The sequence below is a fragment of the Lampetra planeri genome, chromosome 3 (genome assembly GCF_965212315.1).
Source record: "Lampetra planeri chromosome 3, kcLamPlan1.2.h2, whole genome shotgun sequence".
Taxonomy (NCBI): domain Eukaryota; kingdom Metazoa; phylum Chordata; class Hyperoartia; order Petromyzontiformes; family Petromyzontidae; genus Lampetra; species Lampetra planeri.
In genome coordinates this window covers 15,555,300-15,572,655 of record NC_136109.1, presented here as the reverse complement: position 1 = coordinate 15,572,655, position 17,356 = coordinate 15,555,300, and the positions used below count along the sequence as shown (strand labels likewise).

Here is a 17,356-nt window from a genome sequence, read left to right as displayed (position 1 = left end):
CAAAACTAAATGAAATGAATAAGATTTTGTGCACCGATTTATCTAATTATTTCCCACCAACATTTAAGAGCAGACATGTAAAATTAAGTTATGTAAAAATATCCTTATTTCATGTTTTAGATCATTAACTTTATTTCTCCAAAATAGACCTCATCGCCCTTATCACCCCCCATCTCTCTCCCATCTTCTCTCTCTCCACTTCCCCACCGGATCTGCAATAAAGCAGCCCAGAGGGGTCCAAAACAACATTTGGTTTACGAGTCATGAACTGCAAAACTTGTAGTGCATCGAAAGTTTCCTGAAACATAGACGTACAATAGCAAGTGCTACAAGGCTTCAAACATACAAAGGCCTGAAATGTCTGGTCCATTGTACTATGAAGAATCGTACTTTTATTTTGCCTCATAGCTCCCAAAATGGCATGCAGCAGATGAGACAAATGTGTTCATCATCTACAGTGTACCAGTGGAAAATGGTTTGCCAGTATATGGATATCAAATTGAAAAAAATGTCTTTAACCAATGAAGAACAATGATTAAAATCAACGAATAAAACAAATAACTATACAAAAAAAGTTTTTTTCAATATTACCAAATTTTTTCTTCGATTTAAAATGCAAAAAAGAAAACCAAATATATTTCATGCAACAAGAAAAGAGAAGTAGCGACACCAAAATGCCACAATCCATTGAATGTTATCCTCTGTCTTAGTAGTACAAATGTACTGCTTTAACAACCTCCTTTATGAAATTGAAAAATATTTCATATCCTTGGTGAAAAGAAGATGACCAGTGCAAAGGATTACAGGTGACCTTTATCATCATGCCCTCACATCTGTCAACTATTTTTAAAAATAGTTTCATGGAAAAAGGCCTCCCTACCCCGTGGAGGTTGTTTAGGCACACTTTACCCCACGAGTCAGTGTGGACTGTAAAGAGGGAGGTCAAGACCAGGTCAGACATTACCCACCACTCATATCAGCCGTGGCTGGGAAAGAAACTCAGATGACCAAGTTAGTAGCACGATGTGCGAACCCACTGCACCACCGTTGCACCCACCTTTCATCGATCATCAAAATAACATTTGACTGAATTAAACTCCCACAACACGGTCTGATGAAAAACACAATTTGTGTGGAGTCACATTCCAGTCAACTGCGTGCACCATACTGCCTCTATCCAGGGTGCGTCTTTGTAGCAAAGATCACCGTACCTACAATAATAAACTGGGGGGGGGGGGGGGAAGACATCTAGGAATTGCTGCACCAGTACCATGCATTGGCCACTCCAGCTCTTGCTCCTCGAGTAGATGGGCAGCTGGCAGCAGGCGATTGAGGCGGTCCAGTGGAGGCAGCAGTTCCAACAGATGGCTCAGCAGTGGCCGCACCACAGGCACCGCGAGCAACAGCAGCGAGTTCACAATCTGGCACAGCATGCTGCCCGCTGCCGAGCTATATAATACATCTGAAGGAAGACAATATGAAGCACGAGGCTGCGTTATGACTTATCGGCAATGTAAACTCCCCCCCCCCCCCCCGTTTGAAGTGCATGCAAGTCAGGATGCAATTTCGTACAGGTGAAAACCCTGCACAACATGAAAATCAACACATTTGCATTCGTCCTAGCTTGTATACACAGAATCTTGCATGCATCTCCTAAATGTTTTGAGTTTGTGCAAAAAAGTGTGCTTGCATATCCCAGTGTATAAACTGATGGGTTAAAAGATGAAGCTCGTAATCGGAAGGTTGCGAGTGAAAACCATGGCTGAGAGAAATTCATCCCTCAATGGTGGAGAAAATTTATTATCACTTCGTCAGAAGTAAATAGTGGTTGTGCTATAGAGATTCGTACACAAACACAGAAATGTGAAATTTTCCCCTCTGGCTCAGAGCTGTAAAACAAAGTGATGGGTGTCACCCCTTGCCTGTGTGAATAGAAAACAGATTCGACTTTTTATATTCCAGCAGTTATTAAGCACACACTTTTATACTGGAAAGCTTGGATGCACTCATGCAAAAGCAAGTTGCACTGATTTCACATTACATTACTAGCAGCCAACACCCTAAGCTCTACACTCCCTTTTGCAAAAGCAGCCATTTAGCTCTGAACGCTGCATTATAGAATATTGTATGCTAAAGATTATTACACTTTACATGAATTAGATGGTGCCAGCCACCATACATAGTTGTGATTTGAGGATGCTCATTAATTAAAAATGTAATGCGAGTTTGAGAAACACGCAACGTGCAAGAGCCCAAATAATCATAGCAGTCTAATCTTAAACCCTTGTCGCAACTCAGTTTCCACACATAGCTGTACATGTATCGAAGTTGCAAAGCGTAGCTGTAGATATCACATAATAAACGCATTACTTGAATACACCATAAATATCTGCTTTTCTGCCCAGTAAGGCACATTTCCTGTGCTTTGTACAGCATCATGCGATAGTTACATTTACTTAGATTTAAAAATGTATTAATTTTCAATTCATCCCGAGTTGTCAACATTTTTATTATAAATTCTAAACAAATTCAGGAATTATTTGGTGCAGTACAGTAAACCGAGGCTGCACGTATCTTGCTTTTAGGAATAACAAACACATTCATACTAATAACAATAGTCAATTCTAGATTATCTGGAGTAATGGGGAGGGATGGCAGATAAAACACAAAACAAATATAAAAACAGGCAAATTAGGCTATAAAAACATATTTACTGTTTACTCACCTAGAATGGGTGTAAATATATATAATGTTTCATACATTTTTATTGTTTTCTAAAGTAATCATTCACACAGCAGCTAGTAAGAGACTCAGCTTGCTTGTGAAAGGCATGATTAAGCATGGAATAAGCCATGTTCATTGTTTAGCAAGCACAGTTAATCCTCGACCCAAAAGAACCAGAGTTCATTGTACAACTTACTTATCTTCATACAACTATACATTTTAAGAATTTATAAACAGGAGACTTTCACGTGCAATTTTTTTTTAAATTCGTAAACGTGGTACCTTTTCACATATGTAGCCAAGCACATAAAACTCAAGTGAGGAAATGACAAAACGACAATGGTTTATATATACAAATACCACATGAAATTCATACCTCTCAACTTGTCCCTCACACTGCCATTGCGGGGAGTCTCCCTCAACAGGGACACAGAGCGTGCGAAGATCTCTGCTGCATGAGGAAGCAGCAGCTGCAGATGCTTGTGCAGGAGGGCCACACTGCTGGATGTCTGCAAGTAGCACACACGACAAAGCCAGATGATACATAGTACTTAGGAGCAGTAGCAAGTCATTGGACAGAATATTCAGTGTTGATGTACAACCTTCCCCATAGGTGGCTTATTTATTTGCTTTAAAGCAGCCATGATTAGCCGTTTTCAAATGGGCTCAATTGGTTGTTTAAAAAAATAAACCATGGAGCACAATATACGACCGTAACCATCTAAACCTGCACAAGGCGGGCATGCCGTGTAATAATGCCTTTTTAAATTGTTATTTTGTAAAACACTATGGTTCCCCACACATGTGTAGACTGTTATAACTATGCTTGAGGATTACATATGTACTCAATGTACAAACACTGCCAGAGTAACTCATTAAAATTGTGCAAGCAAGCCGACTCCATTTTCATCACTGACAATGAACCCAACTGAGCATTTTTCCGCCAACATCATGTCTTATGCACACGTCTTGTTCGTTGTACAGGTGGTTTTCATAGCCTGCGAGCTGGCATGTGCACAAAACTAAAATGCACACACAATTTTTTTAATAAAACCCCTTTGGTTAGGTCTTCTCAGGTCTTCCTTAAAAAAATACATATCAACTGGGTTTAAACCTACCTTACAAGATTAAACACTATTTTATTTATATATTCTTAAACAACACTGACAAAGAATGACCACATAGCACGACAGGTTAAGCTCTAACCTCGGCAACATTGTTGACATGGCAGTAGGCCAGCAACTGCTTGTGAAGGGAAGACAGAAGCTCATGGAGATGGGCAGGTGGGTTGCTGTCGGAAGGCGACATCTCGGCATTCTGCTTGTCACTGTTCTTCTCCAGCTCTCCAAATGCTTGCTCCTGCAGGGAATATACCTCGATGTTCAATCACAGCATATTGACAGTTTTTTGCAAAATTCAAAAAGTTGAATCTTTTATATTTTGCATTGCCCGATACATTTTAAAGCATTGCTTGATATGAACATATTTACAGCCCTTAGTCCAGCTACTTGCTCGATGAAGACCTCCTCATTATATTGGTCATTGAGGTTGTTTGATCACCCTTCATTATGCTGGCCAGAGCAGGGGAGGTGGGGGGATGGCCTCTGGACTGGTTAGGATATAAAATTCGCCATCGATGCGAGCGATGGTGAAGAAACCAACTCAGGTCACCGGGTTCATAGCACAGTGCACTAACTACGTTACCACTCCACCATTGCTTAATATGTAAAATTCTGCAATATATGGACAGTACTTTTGCACTTAAAAGAAGACACCGAGATCACGGCCACATAATTGGAAGTGCATTACTGCAATAAATTCCTCAGTTCATACATACACATTACCAATATTTCAACGAAACATTTCTCAGAAATATCTATGCACAAATGTAAATATTACACCGCCATTCCATCTATACAAAAATTGTAGAGTTTATAATTTTTCAGGGCTGCAAGAAACAAAATCTTAATGCATGTATCAAAACCGGCCAAACCAGTGAATAGTGCACTTACAGCTGGGTTAGTTTTCCAGAGTGGTCAATTCTCACAGCCAACTATTTAATTACTTTATGCAATTACCAAAGAACTCCATGGTGTTATTCAAACAAAGTTTATGGACCTTGTAAAATATGTTTGGGGAGTAGGCTGCCAATGTGTTAAAGCCCAAAAACTAATTTTGAAAGCACCTGTACTTATTAAATAAATCTCAATGGGCTCTCACCTGAATAACAAATTACGTTTTATGGTCCTATCAGTTATATTGCTACCACAGGAATGGGGAATTTCTACTCCTAGCTGAGGGCTATCAACATCACCCCACATTCTTTGGGGCAGGGTGACACTTGACTTTTTTGACCATTAACTGTGCTGGTCAATGTGAAGTGAACAGCATTTTCATTGGCCAAAATTATTTGTAAAAGGTTCACGAAAAAATTTAGAGTATTTTTCTCAAGGGGGATGGGTTCGACATTGCAACACAAGTGTGAAGTATAACAGAGTGACATTTTGATGATGAGAGGAAAATATCCCTCAAATTACAAATTTGAGGCACTATTGAGGCACAATTACCCTTTGTGCCGAACATACATTTCCATCACAAAGGCGACTGCTGAAGATAGCATACAAAATTTTGCCTACATACTTTTGTTGGCCACAGACTCTTCTACATTTCACGCCCCCAACACACCGTGTAGAAGCCCATATTGCGAAGCAGCGTCTTCATGAGCACTTCGGCAAGGTGAGTGTCGGGCTGACCCGTGTGAGGGAGGTCAGTATCTGTGGGACTAGGGCCAGGTGATGGGCCTTCAATGGGGTCTGCTGGAGCACTGTAGCCCAGGAGTGAGGCCACATGAGTGTGATCCTGCAAGCTTGTCAAGATTATATCCAGCTGCATCCTCTGAAAAACAAGGTCAGAACAAAAATTAAGTTTTCTTACAAAAATAACACCCAATAGAAACATTCTTTGTCACTCGAGTAAATGAGATATCTTTGATTGCAAGTTGTAATTATACATTTTCCTTCCGAATGAAGTGGATTAATTCATGTAGTACAGCTTCCAATGAAGCGTTGTTGTTTGTGATGACTATATTGAAGAAGATACCAGGAATAACCAGGCAGGACAAAAAACAATGTTAATATAAAAAGAGGTAGTGTGAATATACAACAGAGATGGCTGTCAAAATAATATTATTTATGTATACAAATTAGAAAATGCCAGGTCAACTATCTCTAAAGTGAGAGTGGGTTGGATGCTGCATATTTGGTTTACTTTTCCACTTGTTTACACACAAAAGCTTCAGATAGTCTCATGACTTTTTCAGGAGGGTCCCGACACATTTTCACAGTAGGGAGTTTATATTTATTTCATTAAATTAAAGAAAATTGCAGGTAATGTTTGAGCATTGGGATGTTTGGCCAATATATATTACATTGTTTGTTCTTTTTTGGCTTTGGGAGGAAACTGGAGAACCCGGAGGAAACCCATGCATAAACAGGGGGAGAACATACAAACTCCACATAGAAAGGCACTTGAGTCGGCAATTGAACCCTGGCCCTTCTAGATGCAATGCACGAGTGTTACTACCGCGTCACCCTGCCTGCCCAGCAGGATGAAATTACAGATGCCTCGGGCAGCCATGGAAAAACAGCACTCTGCCAAAATAGTCTTGGTTTTGGGTACAGTGAAGGCAGTTGAGCGATAAGGTCCCTTGTGCACTTAGTTCGTGCTTTGCGCACACACTCCAGATGGGCAAAGAGATTTTCTAAAATCCTTTTCTATGGACACCTCGATGGGGAAAATGCACAGGGGAGGCCTGAGAAATGGGGTGGACACTACTGGATGCAGATAAACTATAGTCAAGGACAGACAAAATTGGAAGTTGGCCATGGACTACCATTGTGCACCGACCTATTGGTGTCACGAAGGCAATAAGTGATGTAACATTAGATTTGTTCTATTGCTTTTGGCTCAGTGGCCAAATGCCCCAAAAATTCGTGGAATTTTCAAACACACCATTGAATGAACCTTTTGAAAGAGAGGTTTGAAGACCGAATTATTATTATTAAAAATGTAATCCTCATAACTATTATTATGATTGCAAATGTACAACCCTTTGTCAACCTAATGCTGGGAAAAAAACTATTCCTGATCCCATGTTGGTCACAAGGATTGTTTGACCATGCTTAATTACACTGGTCAGTGGGGGCTGGTAAAGGGGGGAGCCAGGATCGGTACAGACATGTTATTTAAGCAGGAAGAACCCAACGAGTTAGGAAGCTCTTTTTCACATGTGTCCATCCCAAGCTGAACGACAATGGTGAATAATTACAGAGATACATATGTACAGATATGACCGCTCAACACTGTTAGTCATTTCTGGGAACCAAATTCGGGTTGCCTGGTTCATAGTACAGCAGGCTATTATGCAAGAGATTTCAATTCTTGTGACTGTTAATGTGTCCAATTTTAAATGATGCAGAAAAGTACAAGAAATTAAGCAATATCAAACACATACTTCCCAGTTGTATTTAAATAATACATAATTTCAAAAAGTAAAATGGGTGGATCATTGTGCATAATTTGTGATTTCAAAAAAACATAACCAAGATTAAGTAAAATACCAACCTGTCCCTTGGACAGACTCTCCCATCTGGCAGGGCCCTGCGGCAGCAGTGAGTGCAAGAGCTCCATCCTCTCTCGCAGTGGGGGCAGCAGCATGGAGGCACCCACAGACAGGGTTTCAATAACTGCCTGCTATGCACCATGAAAACATGTAATTAGTTTAGAAGACACAGCAACCCATAAGAAAAAGACTTAAGGATTTAAGACTATCTACCCACAGGAAACACTTAATTCCATATGCCACCCTATTATCCGATCATCCATCTGTTTGGCCATGCTCTATCCACTGATGGAAGAAGGCCTTGCCATATACTTGCCACATAGCTGCAATGCCACAATGAATCAATCTTGATTCACAAAGGAGCTAGTCTCATTGCTCCATTTATACATTGAATAATGACAATCTATGAAGGTGACATGGCCCTTACTACAGCTTAATAAAACATTCATTTTAAACCATATTAGGCTTGTCAAAATAGGGGAAACTTTGTTCTAGCAAAATTAAAAGGATCCTATTTACACAAAGTGTTATGCATATAAAAGTCCGCAAAGGTTCATGAAGATAAATTTGAATAAACGTCACCAGAAACAAAGAGTCCACAAGGGTTCAAAAGTTTCAGTGATTAAAATCAGTATCACTTAAATGTTGTAATTAACGCTTTTCCATTCCAATGATTTTTCTTCGGATTCCGTTCGGATGACACGTATACATCATCCGGATGGAATAGGAAGAAAAACTAAATTAAAAAACCTTGAATTGTACCAAGCCTCCCACAAGGCCATGTGGGGTAGGGTGTGGCACAGTTTTGCGCCAGCTATCATAGAGTGCGGTTGTGTCACGACAGTTCTCTGCAGTGAGAATAATGCCTCTAAATAAAATTAACGCCAACTGCTTGCATATTCCTAGATTCAATGTTGAACAGGACCCACCCTGCAACTTGCAGACGTCTCGGAATGGGAAAGGGTCAATTATTACGTTACTCTTCAGCAGCAAATGCATTTATACTAATATGCAACTTTCAAAAGACTCCCGTTTGCAGCCACAAAACAACATCACCTCCTGGATGGAGTCGGGCACCGAGGAGTCCATGAGTCGGAACAGCAGGTTACGGAGGGGCCTTGCCTGCCGCCCCAAGATACTGGTGGCCACCCCACCTGCCATGGCCAGCGACAGGTGGGTGGACAGCAACTTGAGGCACAGCAGTACGAAGTGGTGATGCTCTCTGAGAACACAGCCAAACAGCATCTCAATTCAATTCTGCACACCAATGCAACAACACGTGGCACTCATTTGACAAATGAAAATAACGACGATGGATACATATTCATCTTTTTGTAATGCGTGTTTTCATTAGACTAAGTGTCCTTTCCAAATAAGGTTAATTTGAAAAATCAGTAAGGAAGACAGGTTTGCATCCTTCCAAAAACATATCTTACTCGTATAGAGGATAAAATATATATTTTGGGACAAATGCATTTAGAATACAGTAAATAAGTGAAGTCAAAATAAGCAATAATAATAATAATAGGTTGTATTTACCCTGTCTGGCAATAAAACAGGTGTTAAGATGTTAAACCACCAAACAGAAACCTAATGGAACGTCTTTTGGCGTTTTCTGGTCTAACACTGTTTGAGACTAGGTCATAAAGATGGCTGTCTCTGGTGTGGACCAATCAGTTTCAAAGACAATCATACATTATTACCCAGAGCATGTGTTTTTTTGCATGTTCACCACACGTATGTGTGGTTAATGCAGACAGGATTCCTTGCAAAAGGTTTCTGTTTGCTGTTTAAACATCTTAACACCTGTTTGATTACATTTAAAACATAAAAAATTAATATAATCGAAATAAGCTGCTTGTGATAGATTACATCCAAATACAGTTACAACCAGGAGTTTACTACTGGAAACATGATTTTCGGGAGAAAAGTAAAACTAAATGCATTTTCAAAACCGTGCATTATTCATATTGTTAAAAAGAAAAGGCCAATTTGGATTCAAATAAAGTTATTTTTCCTATCTTTTGACGAAAACCCTATGTGACGAAAGAACTTAGGTTTTGCAACAAGTTTTTTTTACCTAGAAAGATGTTATTACAAGTGATATGTATATCCAAGTTTTTGACACGAAGTATTATATTCTGACATGCATATTTTGATGAGTAATTGAATAATCCACAGGAATAATTTTGTGTTTGTTAATTTCCGTCATTTATAACAACCACACAGCAACAGTTGAATCAATTGGCTTTACACGTTTGTCAGAATGTTACCGATCCATGCTCTTCAATCAAAATGTAATGCATTTACCTTGATGTAGGAAAAGGAGTGGGTGGAACATCGCTGTTGATGCGGTCGTAGTAGTGCTCCAGGAAGGAGCGCAGGTGTGAAAAGGTGCTTTCCTCCAGGTCCACGCAAAATGGTCGGTGCCAGGCAACCACTTGCCTGATGGTTCAGAAGCTATGATCATTAAATGAACTCATTATAGAGTACTTTCGTTTTATATTTGAGCAACCAATGTAGAACAAACTATGGTTAATTAAAATGATCATATTTACATCATCAGAACAAGTATTCCCAATTTAGGATAAAGCATGCTTGCTGGGCTGTTTTCCAAATGAAAGTGGCTATAAACTAATTGTGGTCAATGCAGTTGAACGCAGGATACCTCGTCATTGTGTCCCTACATTTTCAGGACCCTGTAGTTGTTCCTATACCTTACATTCCCATTACGAATGTTAAAAAAGTACCCTAACATTATTTTATTAATAATATAGTGTACGGCTAAAATTAATGCTTTATAGACTTCCATCGCAACACATCAAGCAAACGTAAGAATTTTTTTGAAAATACTTGACAGGTCACAAAAATAACAAGTAATCGCCTAACAGTTAAGCCTCAAGATAATACCGGTCTGTAGGCAGAGCAGTCCATGCCAAGCTGTGCGAGGTGCCAGCTGAGATCTGCTGTACAGAAATCCCATCCATGCCCATCACCTTCTTGGGCTTGGTCACAGGGCTGGTTGAATGCCCTTGCCCGCACTGCCCCATGGAGTTGTTACCCCATGCGTACACTTCGTTATCTGTCAAGCACCGCACCACACAAGGACTCATTTTGAATGTCAGTCAAGTAAATGTCATTTTGCTTAACACATGGCACCTTCCTGGAACAAATCTGAAAGTGAAAATACCCAACACAATCGTACAAATGAAAGTCGATCTGCTTTAAAACAATGTAAATACATGTATACAATCAAAGTTCATGACAATAATGCAAAGGATTTACACAGGAAAACTTGAATTTGTCTGGAGTCTTTCAGAAGGGTCGTACTTTGGGATGGGTTTGTTTTTTGTCCTCCAATGCATTCCAACTATGCTATCTGCTTCATATCGTGAAACAAAGAGCAGGGTGTTCCATATGTCAGGACTTCTAAAATATCCTTAAAGTGGAATTTTCATCCTTTACACAATAGAAGGACACACTTTCCCATGTGCTCTACAAAGAGGTGGTTGCAGAATGGCAAGACAAATAGTGTTTTTCTTCTCAGGAACTGTAGTTTAGCCTCTGCTAAAACAAATATTATGGTTTGTGTGCAGTCATTAGTGACTAGGCCTAAACCAACTTGGAGAAGACAGTGAAATCATGAGTGGCTGAAACCTGGATTCGAACCCAGGATCTCAGATGCGTTGCCTCTGTACGCTGACCTTTGAGCCATCCAACCATTGAGAAGTTGGCCAATTTCATGAAAGAACTATTGGCATGTGGGAGGGAATCACAGTACTGAGAGAAATCTAAACGCATACGAGGGAATAACAATCAAAGCTCCACAGATATATTAAATACACAAACAGATGAAATACATTAACGCTCTGCGAGGCCTGAGCCGATTATGATACTGCCATTTCCTGGATACCCCACAGTCCGTAGCCTCCACACAGCCCATAGCATCTTGCCTATAAGAGTGGTGATAACCAATCCAAGCCCTTACCAGGCCTCCTTAGATTATCAATACAATGTATCACCATTGCTAAACAGGACTAACCATGGGTAAGTGCCAGGCAGTGGCTGTCCCCACAGGAGATGTCCACGATGCGTGTGCATGCCAAATCTTCAATGAGCTTTGGTCGCAAGGCAGTCGCCTCTGAAGAGCCACAGCCAAGGCAGGCCCCGCAACCCCATGCATAGAGCTGTCAAAAATGCAAACTCTGATAAAAAAAAACTATTCGGCACTTTTAACTAAAATTCGTGCATACAATGACAACTTTTCAAGTAAAAATTACATTTGATGTTAACAATTCTAGTTCATTTAAATAACATTTTTATTTTTAATAACATTTCTGATTTTTCAGAAAAGCATCTTTACATTACAGTATTAAACATTTAGTCTTACGAATAAGCAGGTGGAGGTGTAATTTTCATAAATGCATTTTGAAAATCAATAAGTTAACATTTTGGACTGAATTTACAGTGTTACAAAATTATCTTTAACAGACTTCACAATGAACTAGCAATACCATTTTTTAAAAATGGACAGAATAGAAACTAAAAACTGGTTTGTGCAAACCAACCCATTCTGACCTGGCCAGTGGATGTCAGCGCTAGAGACGACTGGCTACCCGCACAAACTTTGCGAATAAACATCCCTTGCAAGGCTTCGATGACCTTCGGCTTGTACACTCTGTTTGTATCTCCATGACCAAGTTTTCCTGTGAAAAGGAGCAAAATAAAAACTGGTTATATACCGTTTTCCCCTGTTGTATAATTGTTTCCTCTTATTTATATATGGCAGTTTTATATATATTAAAACGCAGTAAAAAACGATACATATAAAAATACATTATTCTTAAACATAAAATGTACCATTGTCTCCTCCACCAAAGGACCAGACAATACGTCCATCCTGCGACACAGCAATTGTGTGGGAGCTGCCGCACGCGACTTGCCCCACGTTACTAATGTCCTTCACCAGGGTAGGGATGTTCCGGCTGTTGCTGTCTCCATGTCCTAAAAGTTGAGCAAAATGCCATGACGATCAAACCTTGAATATGGTAACCAAATTACAAAACTTGCAAATCCATACAAAGATTAGTACGCCAACGTTCTAGTGTGTGTATTACATGTGCAAATAAAACCTTTTTGGATAATCGTCTCTAAAATCACGACCTTTCTGGTGATGTGCAATTGTGCATTTTTGTGGCCCGCTTAGTGCTGTGGTGACTGTAAATATAGCAGCTGTATGCCTGGTGTTTACAACAGCAAAAGAAAAATTTTATATAATTGTCAATGCAAAGGAAAATATCTTACTCGCCCTGTATTTTGTAAACACATTCATTTTATCTAGAGGAGTCAATATTCTATTGTCTAGTGACATATTTAAATGACTCTCCATTCCCATGTGTATTGCATTTTGCAGGGAAAAACCTTGATAAATTGTCCGAAGAATGTTATGACCAAAAGTAAAAAAAAAAATTTTTTATAAACGTGACAAAAAATTATTACCATACAGTATTTCTAAAGCAGGGTGTCCGCAACTCCATTCTTTGTGAAATACCATACTATGTTTACCAGTCTACTCCCTATTCAAATTAACTCCTTCCAGGCTGCACGTGCCCGATGCTTGTTTTACCCATCCCAAGTGATGTGCTAAGCAATTAATGCCATCTGCATTCATGGAACGATTGAGCATTAATTGCTTAGCGCATCACTTGGGATGTGTTTAACTTGGGATGTGTTTAACTTGGGACGTGTTGAACAATAGTCAGTCGTGTGCAGCGTGGAACGCGTTTCATTTGTATTTGAATGGGGAGTAAATTAGTAAACGTGGAAATACATAGCGTGGTGGGTCACGTAGACTGGGGTTTGGGAAAATGCTTAAAAGTCAATAATTTTCTTTCTGGAGCACATGAATACAAATAAACAAGAAAAAATGCTTCAAATTCACAAAGACTCAAAACTATATATGATATTAATTTTTAAATGGAACAGATTCATGCAAAACACTCTTAAAATGGAATTGGCCAAACATCACAATGCAAGTCCTTCCTCAAAAACTCTTCAGATTCAGTGAGGCTTTTCTGGACAATTAAATTATATTATTCTTTTAAGGTATATTACTCAGTATACAGAACAAACCTAGTCTGCCAAAGTCCCCTTCTCCCCATGTGTACAGCTCCCCATCCTCCGTGACAGACGCACTGTGCCTGTAGCCAGCAGACACGCACACCACCACCTGCAAAAAGAATACCATTTGGTATTAACACCGCCTTATGAACCATATTCACTGCAGCCAACTGAAGAAGACTGGAGAATCTTTTTTTTACTTGTTCAATATAACAACGTTGGTAAAGTTAGTAGATCAAATGTCACTTTAATACACAGTATCAAATGTCAGATTAAGAACATGTTTGTTTTGCTCAGAGTCAGTTGGCGTAATACGAAAAAGCCCCACCTCCTATTGAAACTTCCTTACAAGTTGAATTTAAATACAATACCCTTCTAAGACACTTTCTGAAAATGCAGGCATTTTATTCATGAGCCCTATATCCTAAACATCTCCAGTAGATCCATCTACATCAGTTCACAATTATAAGTCACTGGCTCTCCTTGGTGGTAAAACTGGAATGCAATATTTGTGAGATCAACATACAATTACTTCATACAATTTAGACGAATGCATCTAAATACGACTATATTCTCAAGATAATGTGTAGAAACAGGTGGCAATTTCTTTAATAGGAGGAAGTCAATCAAAGACAGAGGAAAAAATAAGAACTTGTGCTTGGAATTGAACAGGAGCAGGGAGTCAATTGCACAGAGAGTTGGAGGGAGTTCGAGACCATTTGGTCAGCAGACGAGAAAGAGCAATCCACCACAGAGCGAATATTAATTGGGCGCTTCTATAGAAGCCGTGGTTAATGGAGTGAAGAGTGGAGGGGAGTAGAATTAGATAAGATAAGAAAGATAGCCAAGATAAGTCGATGGAATGTAATTTGAAATGATCTGGGATTGGATTGGGAGCCATTGGAGAGATTAAAGTAGTAGGGTTGTTTCATTTACAGATGCAGGTGAGAGGTCTAGCAGTGGAATTTTGGATAATCTGGAGTTTGGAGGTGAGTGATTTGTAGAGGATTTCAATAGTCAGTATATAATGAAGGTCTTAGTGGCAGCTAGCGCAAGACATTTGCAGATGTAGGAGATTTAGCATACAGATTGGAGGACTTTTTTAAGGACTACATTTTTCTGGGAAAAAAAGCCTTCAGCATTACCAGCGTTATATGCAAGCAGGCGAGCAATTAATCCATGGAGTGCAAAAAAAACTGTCAGGTCACGTGCATCTCATGTATAAAACAGGAGAGGCGTCACCTGCAAACATGGATAATCTGTCCTCCAAAGCAGAAATGTCATTATGGTTAGTTAGGGAAATCCATAGGTTGGTGAAAGTGTCTTTTAATTGTTTAAAGCATCCAAGGGCCATGGTAACACGAGCTGCCTTATCCCCATGTGGCTCCACACTTCACCACAAAAAGTTGCATCTCCTTCGATGACCAAGCCGAGTAAGAAGCAGTCAGCGTAAAGCTTCATGCCACAGTTCAGGCATGGAACAAGCATTAGCCACAATTTATTTCACATCAATGGTGCAGTGGAGGCACAGATAATTGCTGCAATAAGCACCACGCAGCAACTACATATTGAAGGCAACTAAATAAAAAGCAATGTCAACTGCTCTGTTGCTTTTTGAACCAGGAGATTGCTCCACAAATATACTGCTCCATAGAAGCTAAAACTTAATGTGCCTTATGGGAAGTGGTGCCACACCGTGGACACTTCGTTTCCAGCCGTAATGACACTGAACGGGTGTCATCTGGTGTCCAAAAAGTCTTAATCCATGGGGATGATGGAGCGACTGTGGATCTTCTGGAAATAATTCATGCCAAAATAAAAAAAAATATGCCGAACCCAAAAATGTAATGCTTCCGGGACTGTTACTATGATTCACGAATAATGGATTAAGAGGAACACATACAATGTATGACAACTTATATATTTTAAGCCTTTCAGATCCATTTGCCAGGAATATAATTACAGGACAAACCTTGCCCTGCAGTGGCCCTTGGATCAGCTTGGGGTACTTCTGCGTTGAGCTATTGCCATGGCCCAGCTTTCCATAGTCACCATCACCCCAGCTAAACACTTCTCCTTCCATGGTTACAGCCAGTGTATGACCATCGGAGCCTCTGGATGACGAGATCTTCTTGACGGCGCGCTGAGGCTCAAAGGTTAACTTCTTGAGTGTCGACTGGTTGTTGGAGTCACCCAGTCCCAAACGTCCATAACTGCCCTTTCCACAGGCTCGCACCGACCCGTCGACTGCAATGACGAATGTGCAGTACTGACCCGCTTCAATCTGCCCAGGAAAGAAAATATTCAAAATTACACACAGGAACAAGTTGAAAAGATGACCTTGTAAAATAATCATTTAATGCAGAGTTTCTCAACCAGTGGGGTACGCTCTTAAGTCTTCCAGGCAGGTGCAGGCCGAGGCATGGATTCTGTGCATGGGATATTATTAATAAAATGGCTCAGCAGCCAGTAGGCTAATGATGTCCACTCCACTAAATCAAGATTGAGCCATATATGAAGTTTATTATCAAGAGGGATATCCCAACATGTGCAGTTCTGTATGCAACAAGTACCGTGATTTTATGCAATGTTTTTTCTAAACTTTTGAATAACGCGGACAGCAGCTGCCACCGTTTTAAGCTTCAACCTATGATGGTTGGCTTTTGACCAAAACTGCATTCAGGCAATAACTGGCACAGAGGTGTCACCTTTCAAGAGTAATAAACTACTTTCCAAGAATAGTTTGGTACTTTATTTTAACGTGAAATTGCAGACATTAAGGGATGTTAAACTTTGAATAAGAGAAGTGAGCTTGGGCAGAACATGTCACTAGAAGGGATGGCCAGTGGTCGAGACGAAAGATGGGAGTGGCAGCAAGAGGAAACAAGTCCGAAATGTTCATCGCATTTTCATTTATAGGTTAGATCGGTGTGCCATGGTGGGGCTGGGGGGAGGTAGGGGGGTCAGAGACCAGTAGTCTAAAATGGTTCCTGCCACACCAAAAGAGGTTAAGAACCACTGATGGGAGGCACAATGATACAATGATAAATGTGTTGCATTTTTTTTTTATATATTAAGCCTGACATTTATTTAAGCATTAGGACTCCTGCAGTGTAACATACAACATATACCGGAGTTGCACAGGAACATTTAAAAATTCTGTTTCTGAGATGTTCACGTGGTCTGTTGCTACATATAATTTGTTTTACTTATAAGTATTTACTTCGAGCACATCCAAAGAAAACTGTTTGTGTTATTGAAGAACAATGAAACATGGCAAGTTTAAAGTATGTGCCCTTTCAGGTTATAGAATGAAGACAAGAAAATCATTATTAGACAGGCACATGTAGAAAATGTATCAAATATTATCCATTAAAAACCCCTTTAGACAAATAAAAAAAACTGGCACTTTTCTTATTTAAAAAAACACCGTAAAAATATAGATTCTCTGAAGAACATGGCATTTTTCTAACAATTGATTTCCAGAGACAACTGCTGGCCCAAATAGATGGTGTGCAAGTCACTTTTGAACAAACACGATATTTATAGGATTGGTGATGAATTATTAATCAACTCGGCCGTACCGTTTGAGCATTGGCAAAGCCCGATGCCATCTTGGGTTGCAATATTTTCTCCTGGGCTCCTTCAGCAAGCTGGTGGCTGCTGTTGCTGCCCCACACGTACACCTCGCTGGTCTCCGACACAACGGGGCTGTCACCGGTCTGCCCCCCGTCCGCATTCACACAGGAGCGTGTGTAGTCCGATGCCATTTGGCAAACCTGTAGACCAGTCACAAAATATAGTGCAGGACACCCTTGAATATCACGGGTTTAATGCTTGCGGTTTCAACCTAGCCATCAGGGGAGTTAGTTTTGGCCTTTCACTGGTATA

The 17,356-nt window shown here is 40.0% G+C and overlaps 1 protein-coding gene across 12 annotated transcripts in view; it reads right to left on the bottom strand.

Moving 5' to 3' along the window:
* The window catches only part of HERC1 (HECT and RLD domain containing E3 ubiquitin protein ligase family member 1), a 116,587-nt gene that overhangs the window by 86,830 nt on the left and 12,401 nt on the right, over positions 1 to 17,356 (bottom strand). For all 12 annotated transcript variants that reach the window (XM_078621734.1, XM_078621801.1, XM_078621771.1 and 9 more), the window contains 14 exons: positions 17,050 to 17,244; positions 15,438 to 15,749; positions 13,478 to 13,574; positions 12,206 to 12,349; positions 11,924 to 12,051; positions 11,388 to 11,532; positions 10,256 to 10,427; positions 9,656 to 9,790; positions 8,402 to 8,567; positions 7,348 to 7,473; positions 5,410 to 5,619; positions 3,931 to 4,083; positions 3,101 to 3,233; positions 1,271 to 1,462 (listed from right to left, as the gene is read on the bottom strand). In XM_078621734.1, the coding sequence (XP_078477860.1) occupies positions 1,271 to 1,462; positions 3,101 to 3,233; positions 3,931 to 4,083; positions 5,410 to 5,619; positions 7,348 to 7,473; positions 8,402 to 8,567; positions 9,656 to 9,790; positions 10,256 to 10,427; positions 11,388 to 11,532; positions 11,924 to 12,051; positions 12,206 to 12,349; positions 13,478 to 13,574; positions 15,438 to 15,749; positions 17,050 to 17,244 (2,308 nt within the window). The remainder of the gene's footprint in view (positions 1 to 1,270; positions 1,463 to 3,100; positions 3,234 to 3,930; positions 4,084 to 5,409; positions 5,620 to 7,347; positions 7,474 to 8,401; positions 8,568 to 9,655; positions 9,791 to 10,255; positions 10,428 to 11,387; positions 11,533 to 11,923; positions 12,052 to 12,205; positions 12,350 to 13,477; positions 13,575 to 15,437; positions 15,750 to 17,049; positions 17,245 to 17,356) is intronic.